We start from the raw sequence: 17,142 nt of genomic DNA on the forward strand, positions 1-17,142 counted from the left end.
TTGACTATGGCAGACCAACACGGCTACCTACCTGTAACTTCTTCTGTTGGCTTACCATAGGCATCTGCATGGCTGCTGTGGGAAGCAGGATACCAAACTCAGTTAGCTCTTTGGTATAATCCATCAGGGCTCTTATATTCTTATCCGTGGTTTTTATGGCTGATGACTTTCCAAGTATAAGGAGGGTGTGCAGTGCTCTTATGAGTGTACATCTTCCCAAGCTCCTGATTGCCGCACATATAAACTCATCTGAATGATGCCCTGCCCATGTGGCTCATAGCTGTGAGCTGTTTCCATAACCCAGGGATGGGGAACCTGTGGGCTACCAGATGTCCATTTCTGCCATGAACTAATCTAGTGGGAAGAAAGTGACCAATGGAGATTTTACAGGACGTGGCACAAAGGAAGTTTGAGACAAGAAAGCTCATGGTTAAAGGAAGTAGCTGGACATCTTGTAAAGTTGTATGAGCTCAGTGAATTTTCGGAGTCCCGTAGTGGGTGACCATAGGTGCAGTTGAGATGCAGAAACAAACAGCGGTGCACAGTTTATTACTGGGGAAAGGAAAGGGAACGCCTTGTGCCAGCTCATACAATAGTGGTCTGAAAAGTACAGGGTTCTCCAGACACAAAAGCCTAGAGGATATATGAACACAGATGTCACACCAAGGCCAGAAAGCCTGTTCACCCACCCAGCCCCTGAGAATTCAAAGATCAAGATAAAAGCGCCTCTGGCATTCTACATGCAGCAGGAAAAGATGTTGCCACTCCCGCCTTTTAGCTCAGCCAAGTCAAAGTTTGAGAAATTAGAAACCACTGCTATTAGGAGCAGTGGGTTGCATGGAAACTCCTTCTGCGTGGGAAGGAAGCAGGATCCCATGTGCTTGCTCCAACAGAATGGCTTCCTGCAATAAGCCTTCCACAAGAGGGGGAAAAAAAGAACAGCACAGATCAAATAGCTGAAGTAGCATATATCAAATGTGCAGATAGCCTGTACTTGCCTGCCTGTGTGCAACATGGGTTCCTTCAGGTGACAGCAGGGAGGTTAGGATCAGGGTGATTAAGCCCTAATTCTAAGCAGCTTCCTGTTTTGGAATAAGCAGCTTAAGGTGATGAGATGAGGAAACCTACTGTGGCTGCTGAAGAAGACTGAAGGGCAAGCGAAGAAGATAACTGCTGAGAAGTAGAGCAGGGGTGGGGAACTTCAGGCCCTTTATCTGGCCCTTGGAATTCCCATCATGCCCACACCTCCTTTCCAGCTTTTCTCTGCCCCCTTCCTCATGCTTTTGTGTCCCTGAAGTATGATAGTACCTGATTGCCAGGATGGAGGTAGAGGTGTGTATCTGTAGCAACCTCTTGACTACTGTGTCAAGCATCTGATCTGTTGCCCCACCCACTTTGGCCTCTGGCTCCACCCACCCCTGAGGGCTGCCCATAAGGCAATGCTGCCCTCCGGCTGAAAAAGCTTCCCTACTCCTGAAAAAGTGAGCACCTAAAGAACACACACTTCTAAGCCAGCACATCTAAAACACAAATATCTACTGATGTGAGGTAAAATATGAATCAGTCCCAGTGGAAGTTACTATTATAAATCTCCTTTGCAGCGGTGAGAAGGCCTCTGTAACTAAGCAAATTTTAAAATATAATTGGGACTATATTGTTGCCTTTTTAAAAATAGCCCACATTGGTTCCAGGTTGTCTCAACTTAGGGCTGTTGGCCGTCACTAGAATTAGAATGCCTGTAGGTGGAGGTAGGCTGATACAAAAGTGGAGAGGGGCATTTATAGTGTAAACCTATGCAGAAGTAAATCCTATTGATTTCAATGGGGTTTATTCACAGGAAAGGAGGTATAGGAATGTGGTTCACAATTGTGCCCTGCTTAGCAAAAGCCACATACTTCCCTTAAATGAAAAAGTGATCTAGACAACTCTCTCAAAGGACTGATTTTTGTGTGTTATAGTTCTAGTTCTAGTACAGAAGGGAGAGGAACTCCAATGCAGATTCTGATTTGGCCCTAGTGGTAGTAATGTCCAGCTGACAAATTCCTGCATCCTTATTTCAGTATGGCAGTAATGCTAGCTCCCATGCAACATCAGCTCCCATGTAAGAGAAGAGGTGGTGGCCTTGCCCAGAGGGCAATCGTAGCTGATCCTCATTAGGACTGGCAGGGCAAAAGGCAGATATGCCAACAGTAGGTGGGAGCCAGAGCCAATGACAGGCAGAGCCATGGCCTGATTGGTTGCACTGAACAAGACAGACAGGTAGGGGCTGGCTTCTGGGGCAGACTGAGGTGGGTGGGGCTATTCCCCATTCACCCTATTAGACCAGCCTCCATTGCTGAAGGGGGATATCTGTACTCTGGTTTGCTGACCGGGGTTAGCCTAATAGGCACACCAGTGAAGTGCTGAACCTGCAAATAAAATATAGAACTAGGTGTGCCAGTTGAGGAGTAGCAGTGGGGACGGTGTCCCTCCATGATTCCAGGCCACATATTCCGTGGGAGAACCCCCATTTACTGTGCAGATATTTTGGGAACCAGATCCAGGAGGAAACATTTGAACCATGCTGTGAATTACTCCTACACACGTGCCAGGGGTGATATTCAGCATAAGCCTGGCCTACCTAGTAATTTCAAAGGGTGGGCTTAGTTGACCTACTCATTGTTGGCTTCAGTATAGTATTTAACCTTCTACTTGTGCTGGGTTAACAGACAGTAATAGAAATGTTTAGGGGAGAGAGAGAAAGACAGAGAAAGAGAGACTGAGATTGCCTCATCTCTTGAGCTTAAGGCTGAATGCCAGCCTGTGAGGAACCACAATTTGACTATGGGCTCATATCATCTGTAGGGGGATCTACCTTCTCCTTGAGTTAGATATAATTCCACCACTACTCGATTTTGGAATCTGAAATGACACCCTGGGATGGAGTTGTGTTTCTTACCACTAGTGATTTCACAAGCAGAATCCAAGAGCTCCCATGACTGTCATACAATCAATTTATTGAGTGCATTTGGCATACAGTACTAGCTTTCTCTCTCCGTGTGTGTGTGAGAGAGAGAGGGGGGGGGAGAGAGATGGACAAAAAGGGAGAGATAAGTGAGAAATAACCAAGAATAGCCAGGTGAGGATAAGAAAGAATCTTCCTGCCAGGCCACTTTGCCATCTAAAGAATAGGAACCATGTACACTGCTACCACCAAGACCACAAATCCTTATTAGACTGAAGTTTTATCCCCTAAACAGTTCATGCACAATACTGGGAGGAAACCTGAGGCATTTCTGAAATGAAAAATCAAAATACTAAAGCAGCTAGCCAAAATATTATTACATCCAGGCTCCACTGGGTCAAAGAGCTTCTATGAATGGTTGCAATTGGGGGGGGGGCAATGGCTAAAATGTTTTGATTTGAAAGGCAGTTAAATTGAACTTTTAATCTACTCCTTGATGATACCTGATGGGTGCTTATTTTTATATGTTATATTACAAATATTGTGTGTGTGCTTTTAAAATTCTATTTTCCCTCTCTGATTATTTGCGGGGGGGGGGGGTATTGGGTTGTTCTTGTTTTTATTTTGATTATGCATTTTGTGTTTTTATATTGTGATTTTATTCCGTGAACTGCCCTGAGACCTGTGGGTATAGGGCGGTATATAAATATAATCAATACTGAAATAAATAAATAAATAAATAAATAAAATAATAACAATAATTAAAAGGGTGGATACAGAAGGATCTGCTATATGAGAAAAGCCCAGCATGGGGAGGCACAGCAGAATGATTTGGCCTCTATCCAAATCCATTCCCTTGGTTACTTCCTTAGTAATTACTTTGCCTCTTTATTCTTAATGCATGCCATAGCAACACTCACAGCATTTCCTCTTTTGCTTTCTTGCACGACATCCTGGAAATGGCACAATCCATACCCTTTTGCAAGGAATACTGCATTACCAAAGGCTTTCTGCTTATAGAGACTGGTGTAGTTGCACGGGGTGGGGAAGGGTGGCGGTGGGGGAACCAGACTCCTCCAACTGCACTGTTCCTTTAACCTGCATCCCCCGAGAGGCTCACATAATGCTTTCTGTTCCAGCAATAACTGAAACATATTTAACACTTTATTAGCAAGGCTGTGTCTTCATCTGTACAAGATCTTTTAAAAAAACAACAACATCATTAACACCTGCATCTTTAGTAGATACTCCAAGAAGCACACAATGTAGCTCAGATCCGAACTATTTTAGATTTTAAAAGTTTTTCTTTTTCTTTTTTAAGAAAAAAAATGTCTACCCCAGCATAACTGCAGCAAGACACAAATAGACAGGGCATCTTCTCTCTCTAAAACAAACAAACAAACGCCTCAAGATAAACATGGAAAGTGTCTGAAGTATCTGTGTCCAAGAGTATATTCCCTAGTGGAAGACAGGAGAACATTAAAAAATTGAATCCCCACCTATAATCTGAAGCAACAAAACTTACTACCTTAGAACATTAGACTGTAACTGCGGAAGAAAATGGAGGAGGTCAGGGAGTGAAGGAAAACTGAAACAGGTATATTCTTATTTCTTAGCAAATATTCTAAAATATTTTGAAGTTTAGGAGGGAGAGAAAAATGCGAGCTGACTTGTCCTCTGTTCATACTCCCTACCTGTGGAATCTTAATTGAGACCATGTTGAAACTCTGCACAGGAATTCTACGGAGGATAGTACTGTATTTTAAACTTTGTTGTGCTACGCTGTAATGCTAGGAAGGAAAGATGGAGAGGGAGGAGAGGGGGAACGGAAGCAAGACTAACACCATTTCTTCTGAAACCGTTTGCCACACCATTCTCCTGCATGTGTGGATTAGGCCCAATCGATAAAGCAGTCTTTCAGAATAGTTTCATCTGGAGAGAGAAAATATTACTGGTACGTATTATTGGTTGATGTAGAAATAATATATGAAGGAGTCAGGTCCAACAGCAACAGGCTTTACTGCAGTTATAAATAAAGTTGTAGAAAGGTCTTCAACTTGAATTAGGAATGCTTCAGTATTCAGGGTGGGATGTCTTTTAATAGACCAGGGCTCCACTTTGGGATATAAAGACACTTCAAACAATGCACACACCACCCTGCTCATATTACTAAGCAATCCTTTGCCCTCCCAGATATCTGGGAATGGACTTAAACACTGGGTTGAACCTCAGTTACTGCACAAAGAATGGGGGGGGGGTGGTATTGCCAAGATGCAGGGTAATAGGGAGCAACACCACCTCCTGCAGCATGTCTCAAGCTCTTTGGGCTGTTGAGTTTCCTAGCCTATGCTCCTGTTCCCCACAATGTATAATTTCCTCTCCCCCCCCCCAACCATCACGCCCACCTTACATCCCATCCATCGCTTTCAAAATGTCGAGTTAAAAATCTGAATTACGTGCACAAAATTGCAAAACGCCGCCTTTCAGAAAGCCAGCTGGATATAAGCACAAATGAAGCGTGCCAATTTAACCTGTCTAATGCCATCTGCAGATTCTAAAGCTCCTGTATCAATACTGCCGTATCATTTACCCTAGGTGTTGCTTAAGAAGGTGTGCAGCTATCTTGCTCAAGCAACTAAGTGTCCACGCGAATAGTCCATCCATGTGTGCATCAAAGGAGGAGGAGGAGGAGGTGATCCCTGATGTTCCTCCACAAACCCGAAGCCACATGTCCCCTCTGATCTTATGTCACCCATATGACTAGGCCACTGGCATTTATTTGCATAAGCCTGGTGACTTAACATCTGAACTGGGGAGCTTGGCAATGGAAAGACATTCCAGTAAGAAAATATAAAAGAGTTAAGTGCCAAGACAAAACGACCCTGTCTTTTTGCAAAGTGACCTGCACGTGTATCTCTCCCCATATTCTGCCATTAATCTGTTTCCTTTTACTTCTTCCAGGTGCTGGAGAGTCAGGCAAGAGTACAATTGTCAAACAGATGAAGTGAGTACTGTATCGCCTTCTAGACTGGGGACCAAGAGCCCTAACAGCAGGGGCGTCCTTTAGCCCTTTCCTCCTGAGTTGCTATCCCACACCAACCCAGAGTAGCACATTTAGAGGCTGTTGCTGGCAACAGGACTGAGCTGGGACAAATAACTTAAAGAGATTATGGAAGGCTTAAAACACAAATAAAAATAGCATTTAGTTAAAAGCAAGCTAGGGCAACATGGCATAACTGCTTGCTTCACAAACTGATCTTAAGCAGGATAAGGAAGAAATGATGCTTCTATATGCACACAGATGGGGAACCTATTGCCCTCTAGATGTCGCTGGACTACAACTCCCGTCATCCCTGACCATTGGCCATGCTGACTGGGACTAATGGGAGTTGTAGTCCAAAACATCTGGAGGGCACGCGATCCCCAGTTCCTGCTATAGCAGATTCATTGACTAATCTACATTAATTTCCCTGCACATGGTTTTAGTAACCCTCATAATAATAAGCCCACAATAAAGGCTGTTGGCGAAGTCCATAATGACGGGTTTCTAAGCCCTGTGGCTTATGAACTGACAAACAAACAGCAAAAGATGAATGTAGTTCTGTTACTCTTCCTTTAGCAGCGTTTCCCCTGGGATGCTCAAAACTTTCTGGGAACTTGGATTTAACACCAGAATGAAAAGTGCAAACCATACAGGAAGAAGCACCTTAAACTGCAGCAGTAACCAATGCGACTACACCCACCCCACCCCCACCCACCCTACTCATGAATTCCAACAATAGAAAAGTGACCTACAAATTTAACGGCCATCATTTAACACACAGGCCTTCAGTGGACGGGCAGCTAATTATATATCATGAGGCATCTTGGCAACATTTCCCTACAAGTCCATTATAGACAATGACCTTATACATACACGTATCTGTCCATGTATCTAGGACTTACAGCCTTCACATTCAAGTAACATACAAATAAAACTCAAGGCCTTTCAATGGGACAGTCTTCTCATTTTTGCTGCACAATTAATGGGAACCATTTCTTGTTCTGGGAAAATGTCAAAACTGCTGGCCCTAGGAGTACTATCAGGCACGGGGCAAAATGTGCTCCTCACCCAGACATGGTCATCTCAGCCAATGTGGTTTGGGGCAGGTTTTATTCTGTGATGTCTTAGATTATGGTCCTTTAAAAAAAGTTTCTTCCCCCAAAGCAAAGAGATGCCATTTATTATGCATCTCTATAAAATGGGTAGAACTTCTCAAGAAGATCCAGAGTGGTTATTTCATCTATGGCGACTCTCTCCCCCCCCCCTTCTTACCAGGATTATCCATCAAGATGGTTACACGGAAGAAGAATGTTTGGAGTTCAAAGCAGTTATCTATGGCAACATCCTGCAGTCCATCTTGGCCATCATCAGAGCCATGACCACCCTGGGGATTGATTATGCGGATGCAAGCCGAGGGGTCAGTATCATTGTGCATAACAGCAGAATGTTTTCGTTTAGCAAATGAGGATCTCTGGAAAAGGGGAGGGCCAAGCCATTTGCAGCTACAATGTGGCTGATGTGCTAAAAAGGGACCTGCTATTCAAGTTTATTTATTTGTGTTCAAGGTCAGTATGTATAATCATGCAACAGGAATGCCATTGCCACTAGATACGTTTCCTATCTCCATGGGATGTTCTGAAGAAAAATAGGTAGGAAAGGACAGATGGAATATCCAAGCAGCACAACAGTAAGAGTTAGTTTAACTGTGATCTCAATGCACTATGCCACACACTTCATAAGATATCAAAAAGAGATAGATTTGGACTTTAGCCTCAAGTCGAAGCAGCTATGGGATGATGCCACCTGGTGGCTAAAGACCACTTTTCAAGAGCAGTAGCCATAGATTCACCGGAGCTGATTCATAGAAGGGCTGTAACTCAGCAGTAGAGCATTTGGTTTGCGTCCTGCAGAAGGTCCCCAGCATCTCTAGATCAGGTTGGGAAAGATTCTCTTGTATGAGATACTGGTGAGGGCACTGCCAGTCAGTGCAGGCAATTTGGAGAGAAGAGATGAACTGCTGGTCAGCTTCCTTCGCTCCTAGAATTATGGTGTCAGAAAAGACCTCCAGTGGTACCTAGGCTGTGGCCACTGTTGCACTTTATCTTCTCCTACCTAACACAATTAATGGTGGGAATCAAAGTACTTTATTGAAAAAGATCAGAGTGAGAGTGTGCTGGGACACCACCCAGCGCATGATGTTTCTGGAAAGATGCCTTGTTGGTGCAGATCACCACACAGAAGGCGCCAAGATGGTAGCACACACACACCTGCATCCATGTGAGCAGTAATGTGGAAGCACAGACACATTTTTAGACCAGCTTTTCCCCTACAGCAGGAGTCCTTACATGTTACAGCTTCTTCTTCTTTTTTCTTTGGCGATCACTCGTAGCCGAGTAAGATTGTTTTAACAATGGGTCCGTAAGTGACTGTGAAGGCCAATTCTGGATCCACACGTCCTTCCACAGTGGGGACATTGGTTTCTGGGCAGGAGTTGATCACAGTGTGGATTTGCCAAGCGTGCCTTCCTCTTAGTACGTTTCTCCCTTGCTTCCCGAGATCGAGTTTCTTCAAAGCCCATGACACCTTTGGTAAAGGCTGTTCTCCAACTGGAGCGCTCGCAGGCCAGTGTTTATGTTACAGCTTAAATCATCCCCAGCAGATGGTTATTTGCACCTTCTCATAATACTTCACAAGAAATGCCCAACTTGAGAAACCATCAACCAACCGTAGGGTTTTTTTTTGTTTTGTTTAAATGTCCAGACCAAAGTTGATTTGTTGCAATTTGGGCTTTTTATTCACTTCCTTGACAATAATGGCCCTGGGAAACAACTGCTCCTCCTTTTTTAATGCACTGTTGTCCTCTAGTTTGACGCACACCCTGTAAGAAGACCTCTGCAAAGTCAGAAAGGAGGAAAATATGAAGTGCCCAAACCGTGCGGCTAAAAACTGGTTGTGAGGGTGCATAATACAAATACTTGAATATGAGGTTCTGCCTCATATTCTGCCTTATCACCAAGGAAACAACAGCCTCCTTACAGGCTCTGTCTCTTTACAGGATGAGGGGCGACAGCTGTTCAACTTGGCTGACTCCATTGAAGAAGGAACCATGCCTCCAGAGCTAGTGGACTGTATAACCAAACTCTGGAAGGATGCAGGCGTTCAGGCCTGCTTTGAGCGAGCCGCTGAGTACCAGCTCAACGACTCTGCTTCCTAGTAAGTTGGTCCCTGTGGAAGCATATTGGGGAGGGGAGAGACAATATTGCCAGCCCAAGGGGTTGTGGCAGGGAGACTTCAGAGAGAGAGAGAGAGAGAGAGAGAGAGAGATGCATTTATATAGTACATTTCAGCTTTAGCTAGTGCCCTCCAGATATTTTTGTCTACAAATCCCATCAGCCCCAAACATACGTAGTACGAAGCAAATGAACTTGCCCTGTCAGGCTTCTCCATCTTTTGATATGCAGCAAGCTTCTGCAGATCACTTCTTTCCTTGTGGCTTACCATAGTGTTGCATTCAATGCTGCACAAGAGCTCCACTTGTACAACTACTTTTCCCTCCTCCTCTCTCCCCATGCTTTGGAAGGACCCCCAATCCTCCAGAGCAGATCTTGGGGATGGAGGGGGTGGGGATGGCGATGGAAGAGTAAGCTCCATTGTGCAAGCGGAAGTCTGCTGTGGGAATGCAACAGGAACCCTGCATGCAAGCCATGATCTCCAAACCGGTAGTCCCCTTTCCATAGATGCCAAGCAGCATGGGAGTCACTTCCCTGCAGAGAGATCCCACGTCACTGGAGAGCAGGTGTGAATGCAGCAACATGGGTAAGACTTCTGTGGAAAGATCCACAGAAGCAGACTCATCCATTTGGCTGGGCTGTTCATACTCCCCAGGAGTGTGGGATCAACTCACAGGAAAGAGGCTTCCATGCAAACTGGTGAGTATGAATAAGAGAGGTGACCCTGCCCAACATGTGTGTTAAGATGCTCTTTGCTTGAAGTGAAAAAGAACAGGAGCATGGCAAATGGTCCCTAGTCTGCAGACCTCCAAGGCCACATCACTAGTGCTCCAGGGTGCCCTGCAATTGTGCCACCACAACCAATCCTTCTAACAATGCAAGTGGAAGCTTAGGGCAGGTCAGATGTGCACTACCTACGTGCCTTCTCCTGTACATTTCTTAGGGCCTGGGGAACCAAAAGAGCTGGCTATACCTACAGTAAATATAAAGGTAAAGGGACCCCTGACCATTAGGTCCAGTCGTGACCGACTCTGGGGTTGCGCGCTCATCTCGCATTATTGGCCGAGGGAGCCGGCGTATAGCTTCCAGGTCATGTGGCCAGCATGACAAAGCTGCTTCTGGCAAACCAGGGCAGCACATGGAAATGCCGTTTACCTTCCCGCTGAAGCGGTTCCTATTTATCTACTTGCATTTTGACGTGCTTTCGAACTGCTAGGTTGGCAGGAGCTGGGACCAAGCAACGGGAGCTCACCCCGTCACAGGGATTCGAACCGCCGACCTTCTGATCAGCAAGCCCTAGGCTCAGTGGTTTAACCACAGCGCCACCTGGGTCCCTTTTACAGTAAATATAATGGCTGCCAATTTCCTTGTGGAGCAATTGACCAGGAGCCGTCCCTTTCTATTTTTTGCTAGTTTTGTTGGCGAAAGTTTGAAACAAACAGAGGCCTATCCTAGCCGCGACCAAAGTTGCCTTGTATGCTTTCTGGCAAAAGCTAAACATCTGCAAATTTAAACAGATCCAACCAAATGCAACAGCCCAATAAACTGCAAATTAGTAACCCACAATTGCACAATTCTTGCAGTACTTCAGAGAGGCAGAGAGCCCTGGTAAATGTTTGCATGTGTTCTAAGCCACTGCATTAGCAGACAGTATTGCTGCTGGAGTCCTCTTTAACCTGTTACTCTCCATTTTTGTACAAGCAGAACATTTTGAGCCCAGTTCCCAGCTGCTCACATATGGTTTTCTGTGCATATGAGTATAATATACACAGCACCTAACACTTCCAACAACTTGGCTCTAGACAAGTCAAGGGTAATTATGTTCAGCCAAAAGGATGCAGTGGCCTGATCCTGCAAGATCTGGGTTCAACACCTTGCTAAGCCATGAAGACTCCAGATGGCTTTGAGGGAGAGTCACTCAGCCTCAGCTTCCCATCTGGAAAATTGGGAATACAAATAGTGGTTTACTTCTCCAATTTGTGAGGATGAACAATTTATTACAAAGCCCCCACATGTGCTGTAGACATTACAGCATTACTTCTCCATTTCCTTCTGCAGCTACCTGAACCAACTGGATAGGATATGTGCTCCCGGCTACCTCCCCAACGAACAGGATGTATTGCGATCACGAGTTAAGACCACAGGTATCATAGAGACAAAGTTCGGTGTCAAAGACCTCAACTTCAGGTGAGAAAGAAAATCCTTCTAGGTAGCCCTCCTTGTTCTTTATTCAATCACAGCACATTCCATATGTTCCATCTGCCAAATGGCAACATGGATAAACTGTTTATCTTAAAGATTGTCTCCTCCTGTATGTGTCTCTGTGTACCAAGTACACTGTGCTTTATTCTCATGTGTGAAGTACTACTCACTGTGCCACTACAGCACAGAAGTGTAGCAGGGCCTTCTTAGTTGTGTCCCCTTACTCTTATGGGATGCCCATCCCAAGGAAGCCTGTATGGCCCCATCACTGAGTGCCCTCAGTTCTCAAAATGGTCTGTGGCTTCTATGATTTTTATATTTACTGTCTCTTTGCAGCAACCATAGGAGTTATTTCCCCTTTTAATTGACCTCAGCTTGATTTTTGTTGGTGGAGCTATTCTACATATTCTGTTTTGCTACTTTTAGCCTTTTGAATTCTCGTTGGACATTTACTGTTTCAATGGTTGCTTGTTAGCTATTTCCCTTAAGATCAAAAGGGATATACATTTTTCTAAAAAAATATTTTGCCAGTCTGTGTCAGCTTCACATTTTTTATTATTATTATTATTATTATTATTATTATTATTATTATTATTATTATTATTATTATTTCTGGTATTAGCTTCATGTTTTTGTCTGAACTATTGCATTATGACTCCGGCCTGATGAACAGTGAAATATTCACCTGTTCCAATCATATGTTCCAATCATATGTTCATTTAAAACTACAATGCTGAGGAATGACTCTTCCCTTCTAGCATGCTGTTTCAAACGGTTACCTTTGAAAATAGATATCATAATCACGACTCTTCTTTCTGCAGGATGTTTGATGTAGGTGGGCAGCGGTCAGAGCGTAAAAAGTGGATCCATTGCTTCGAAGGGGTCACCTGTATCATCTTCTGTGGAGCTCTAAGTGCTTATGACATGGTGCTGGTAGAAGATGATGAAGTGGTATGTTTTCTAGCTCAAACTCTTACGAGATTAATCATCGCTCCACAAACATGCCTGCATCCGCTTTGAAATCCAACAACCACAACAACAGCTCCCCTGTCCCACAGAACAAAAAATAACGCCAGGATCTTACCCTTACTTACATAAAGAGCTTGCCAAAAGTTGTTTCTGAGTAGAGCAGAGAGGAAAATTAGGGCCTTGGTGGAACTAGTACTGTAGTTTGTTTCCAAATTGTGCTGCTCTGATGCAAGTCCAGGAAACATTGATTTAACCCCTGCCTGAAAATAAATATGTCTCTGTGAGCATACATCCTAGAACCGGTTGATTCCATTCCTTCCTGTGCACTTTAAAGGTAAAGGTAAAGGGACTCCTGACCATTAGGTCCAGTCGCGGATGACTGTGGGGTTGCAGCACTCATCTCGCTTTACTGGCCGAGGGAGCCAGCACACAGCTTCCAGGTCATGTGGCCAGCATGACTAAACCGCTTCTGGCAAACCAGAGCAGTGCACGGAAATGCCATTTACCTACCCGCCGGAGCGGTACCTATTTATCTACTTGCACTTTGACATGCTTTCAAACTGCTAGGAACTGCTAGGTTGGCAGGAGCAGTGACCGAGCAATGGGAGCAATCCCCCGTCATGGGGATTCAAACCGCCGACCTTCTGATTGGCAAGTCCTAGGCTCTGTGGTTTAACCCACAGCGCCACCCGCGTCCTTTCCTGTGCACTTCAAGGATTGGTAAAAGCCTCCAATTTACATCAATGGTGACATCAAAGGCAGGGCAAGCCTTTCAAGGCACAGGAAGGGTAAGAATTTTACCCCTAGTTTTACTAAGGATTCCTCCCGAAAACCTCAACGATTCTGAAAGAAGTATACGTCATGGACACTTCCCTATTGCTGCAAGATCTATATGCAAAACACTGTTTAACTATATTTCTCTGAATCCTTCTAAGGGAAAAGGAAATTCTATTACTTTCACCAATTCTGTTACCTTCAACAATAGAACTGGGCTGCTGGAAATCTTACCAAAAGGAAGACATAGAGGTTGTGCCCAAAAAAGTGCACCAGCTATATAGCCCTCCCCCCTCCATCAGAACTAATTAAAATAAGAGAAGGAAGCGATAGATGATTTACCCCACCATAAGCAAATCTAGTCACCAAGCACAAAGGGGGGAAAGAATTATGTCTGCAGCAACTGTCCACTGAAAGGAGGGAATCCAAGCTTGTTGAGTGAGGGTTCCCTTGCAGCCTGTTCCATACTCTGTAATTAGAGGAGGATCAAAACCTTATAGATGCAGTGCTTTCAAACTTATTTATATTGCCGAGAGAAAAAACCAACGGAGGAGTTAGAACTTTGGCTAAGAATAGTAGGCCGATACTGGTACGACAGTAGATTAACGCCACAGCAACAGCAGTATTTTATAATGTGGGTGTGTTTTTAACCCAAAAAGCCTGAGGCCATTTGGGAAAAATCCATCTATTACAATTAGATTAACCAAGAGAGGCAAGTAGATGCATCAGCCACTGAGCCAAACAGCTCCAGTATAGACTTGCTCCCATTTGAGTTTAAGAACAAGAACAAACCTGTGCGGAAAATGCCACGACACATGTACAAACGTTGCTACTTTGGCTTGGTCACCTCCCATTTGACTTCACAATAAATGGACGTTTTAAAATACTGCCTTTCAACATTGTTTTACGCAACTTTTACATTTAGAGTTGCATCCCAAGCTGCAGGAATGGAATGGATTATCTGTTCAGACAACAGGACTTCCCCTTCCCCTGTAACTCCCTGCTCATCCTCAAGGGCTACAAGGGGAATGTTTTGGAAGTAATTGAGAAGCATTTGGGGTAATGGTCAAGTATTGCGCCTAGAAGCATACCCTACAGATAGAATGAACAGATGTTTTACACAAAGTCTTTGAGCTTCCTTGAACTGTGTGGTCTTCCCCTCTAGAACCGCATGCACGAATCCTTGCACCTGTTCAACAGTATATGCAATCACAAGTTCTTTGCTGCCACCTCCATTATTCTCTTCCTGAACAAGAAGGACCTCTTTGAGGAAAAGATCAAGAAAGTACATCTCAGCATTTGTTTCCCAGATTATGATGGTGAGTTGGTCAAGCATTTCCTCCTTACAGTAGCCAGTCATCAGAGCCAAGAACTGCTTCACATATGATGTAGAAACACACACTAAACATGGGTGGCACATCATGTGCCAACTCTAACCCACTTCCTCCTCTGCTATAGGAAAGGAGGAATCAGCAAGCATCCCCTCCCCTAGCAGGAGACTGCATCAGATCAAAAGCCCTTCTCTGAACGAGGAACTCTCCAGTAAGCTATGCCCGTTTCAGCAACATTTATAGCCTCTTCCTTGTTTCTCCTACGCACACAGGTCCCAATACCTTTGAAGATGCAGGCAACTACATCAAGCTTCAGTTCCTCGATCTGAACATGAGAAAAGATGTGAAAGAAATTTACAGTCACATGACTTGTGCCACAGACACGCAGAACGTCAAATTTGTATTTGATGCAGTCACGGATGTCATCATCAAAGAGAACCTCAAGGACTGTGGCCTCTTCTAAGACTTCAGCTTTTTAAGAAGGTAATTTCCATTCTAAGGAACTTAATCAACAATAGTAGTCCTCCTATGGAAGGGACTGGTGAATGGGTATCTTTAGCACTCACTTAATTCACAGAGCTGCTCCTGTAAATTTAAAACCACACTTAACCTTGCACTTGAGTTTACTCCAGCAGCCCAAGCTCACCAATGTTCCTTCAACAAAAAACAAAACCACTTATTTTAGCAGTTATCCTTAGCTTCACCAAAAGTGCAGCAAGTTTTGACTTTGATGTTAATTCATTTTTAGTAAGAATTTACTGTTCTTTTCAAGAATTTGGAAAATGTTTCTGAATAGGGAGAGCTAAGCATAAATTCTGAGGCAATTCCCATGCAGATGAATCAGACTGCCCCCCCACTACAAAGTGTAGCAACTACATCTGAGTATTCATAATGTACATAATCAGCCTAAATGAGAAATAAAACCATTAGCAACCTGACATGATAATGTCTCTCATGTGTTTATGTATTTGTGTAGAAGTCTTTTGTGGTGTTGCAGGATCCAAATGTCATGTTACAATGTATCTAATTTCTCCAAATGATCTCTCGCCTTCTTCATCAATTAGGAAAAAGGACTTGCAGTTAGCTTCACTGTTCTGCTTGAGCAGAGCCAACGGAGTAAATAAAGAGTCCACATTTTTCTATAACCTACCCATGGCACAAACTGTATACTTCCAAGAATATGCCATCCAAAGGGCATGAAGGAACAAAAGCTAAGAGCCTCCCATCTCTAAGCCATTTTCTTTGGTAGTTTTCCTCCTTTCTGAAATTCTCGGCAATCTGTAAACCCTGACGACAACTTGAAAGAGAGCCAACACAATCTTGTCTGCAAACAATGAATCATGCGATACACTGGACCTTTGTGTGTGCATACAACTGAGATCTTTAAAAAGCATCAACCTTCTGTGGGAACGACACAATCAGTGCTTTTGTGGATTCTTCGGCAGAACTTCCTTATCTATAAGTGGTCTGAACGGTGATTCTCAATGAAAATCCTAAAGGGCTGAGTGTGCAAGTCCAACAATTCCTAGATTACACATGAAATCTAATTATCAGTGTGCAAATTAACCAAGAAAGTTAAGTAACATTTTTCAAACCTTCCAAGTAGATCAGTTTCAGTTCTTTGGAACTGGTGCAATTTGTCCCTACAGCCTTAAGTAAATAATTCATTTTCTTTCTAGTATCCAGCTTTCCCCATATTAGAAGGCCTGGTGAACTTAAGACTGATTTTCTTTCTCTATACCAACTCACCCCACTAAGTACAGCAGTACTGATCCCAACCCAATGCTTTACCGCTTGCTGTGGAGACAATTGCTCTTGCAGTCTCTCTGGTCCCCGATGGAAAGAGGTCACAGCAATGTGTACAAGCAACCTATTGACATCACAGAGTCAGAAAACTTCTCCACAACACAGGAAATAGAAAGAAAACATACAAACTGGAAATGGTGACGTCAGGATTTTCACTCTGCTATTTAGCGCTGTATCGTTCTTGATCATTTGTAAATAAGTCGTATGTTACTGTAGATAGGATTCTCTTTGTTATCAATATTTACTTCAGAGAATGGCTTAGGAAGCTACAACTGAATGTAGAACATTCAAAAATAAAGAAATGTGCATTAAAAATGTGGATACAGTGTTACCTATTTTTAAAAGTAACAAATTCCTCTACAGGTTTTATTTGTGTTTTCAAAAGCCACCCAATACTTTTTCAAACATTCTACCAGGCCTAATATTATAAGGATCATATGTTTAGGTGGTTTAATGTTGTACTTGGAAGACATGGATTCAAATTTCACCTGAGACAGAGACTCATATACCCAAAGGCCACCTTCGGAAATAATGCAAAGTGTTCACACTTCATTTGTCTCCTTGCCAAGAGGGGAAACAAATCACAAAGTAGCTAGTTCCGAAACCTGGGAGAAGTGAAGTGTGTAGACTAGCACACAATGCATGCGCAGGATGATTCGTTTAAGCATAGTTAGTGACTGAGCATTACATCCAGACATGGCTAGTGAGTGAAAGACCAAAGGATGTCTTGCATGTGCACATTTATCAAACAGCAAACATTCAATCTCAAACAGGTCTTTCCAGTTGAAGTGTTTTACACATTTAGTTTGCAATTCATCCCTGGAAGTGAAATATGCATGTATG

At 43.6% G+C, this 17,142-nt stretch overlaps 1 protein-coding gene across 3 annotated transcripts in view; it reads left to right on the forward strand.

Moving 5' to 3' along the window:
- Positions 1–16,618, forward strand: part of GNAT2 (G protein subunit alpha transducin 2) — a 32,594-nt gene extending 15,976 nt beyond the window's left edge. For 2 of the 3 annotated variants that reach the window (XM_088674124.1, XM_060276990.2), the window contains exons 2-9: positions 5,906–5,948; positions 7,263–7,404; positions 9,043–9,200; positions 11,276–11,404; positions 12,241–12,370; positions 14,328–14,481; positions 14,766–14,976; positions 15,558–16,618. In XM_088674124.1, the coding sequence (XP_088530250.1) occupies positions 5,944–5,948; positions 7,263–7,404; positions 9,043–9,200; positions 11,276–11,404; positions 12,241–12,370; positions 14,328–14,481; positions 14,766–14,956 (909 nt within the window). In that variant the 5' untranslated portion in view covers positions 5,906–5,943 and the 3' untranslated portion in view covers positions 14,957–14,976; positions 15,558–16,618. Of the gene's footprint in view, positions 1–5,539; positions 5,803–5,905; positions 5,949–7,262; positions 7,405–9,042; positions 9,201–11,275; positions 11,405–12,240; positions 12,371–14,327; positions 14,482–14,765; positions 14,977–15,557 lie in introns of those variants that run through there. The other variant, XM_088674125.1, reaches the window with a different exon arrangement.
- Positions 16,619–17,142: the final 524 nt, after the last annotated feature.

This window comes from Zootoca vivipara, chromosome 7, assembly GCF_965207765.1.
Source record: "Zootoca vivipara chromosome 7, rZooViv2.hap1.1, whole genome shotgun sequence".
NCBI classification, from domain to species: Eukaryota; Metazoa; Chordata; class Lepidosauria; order Squamata; family Lacertidae; genus Zootoca; species Zootoca vivipara.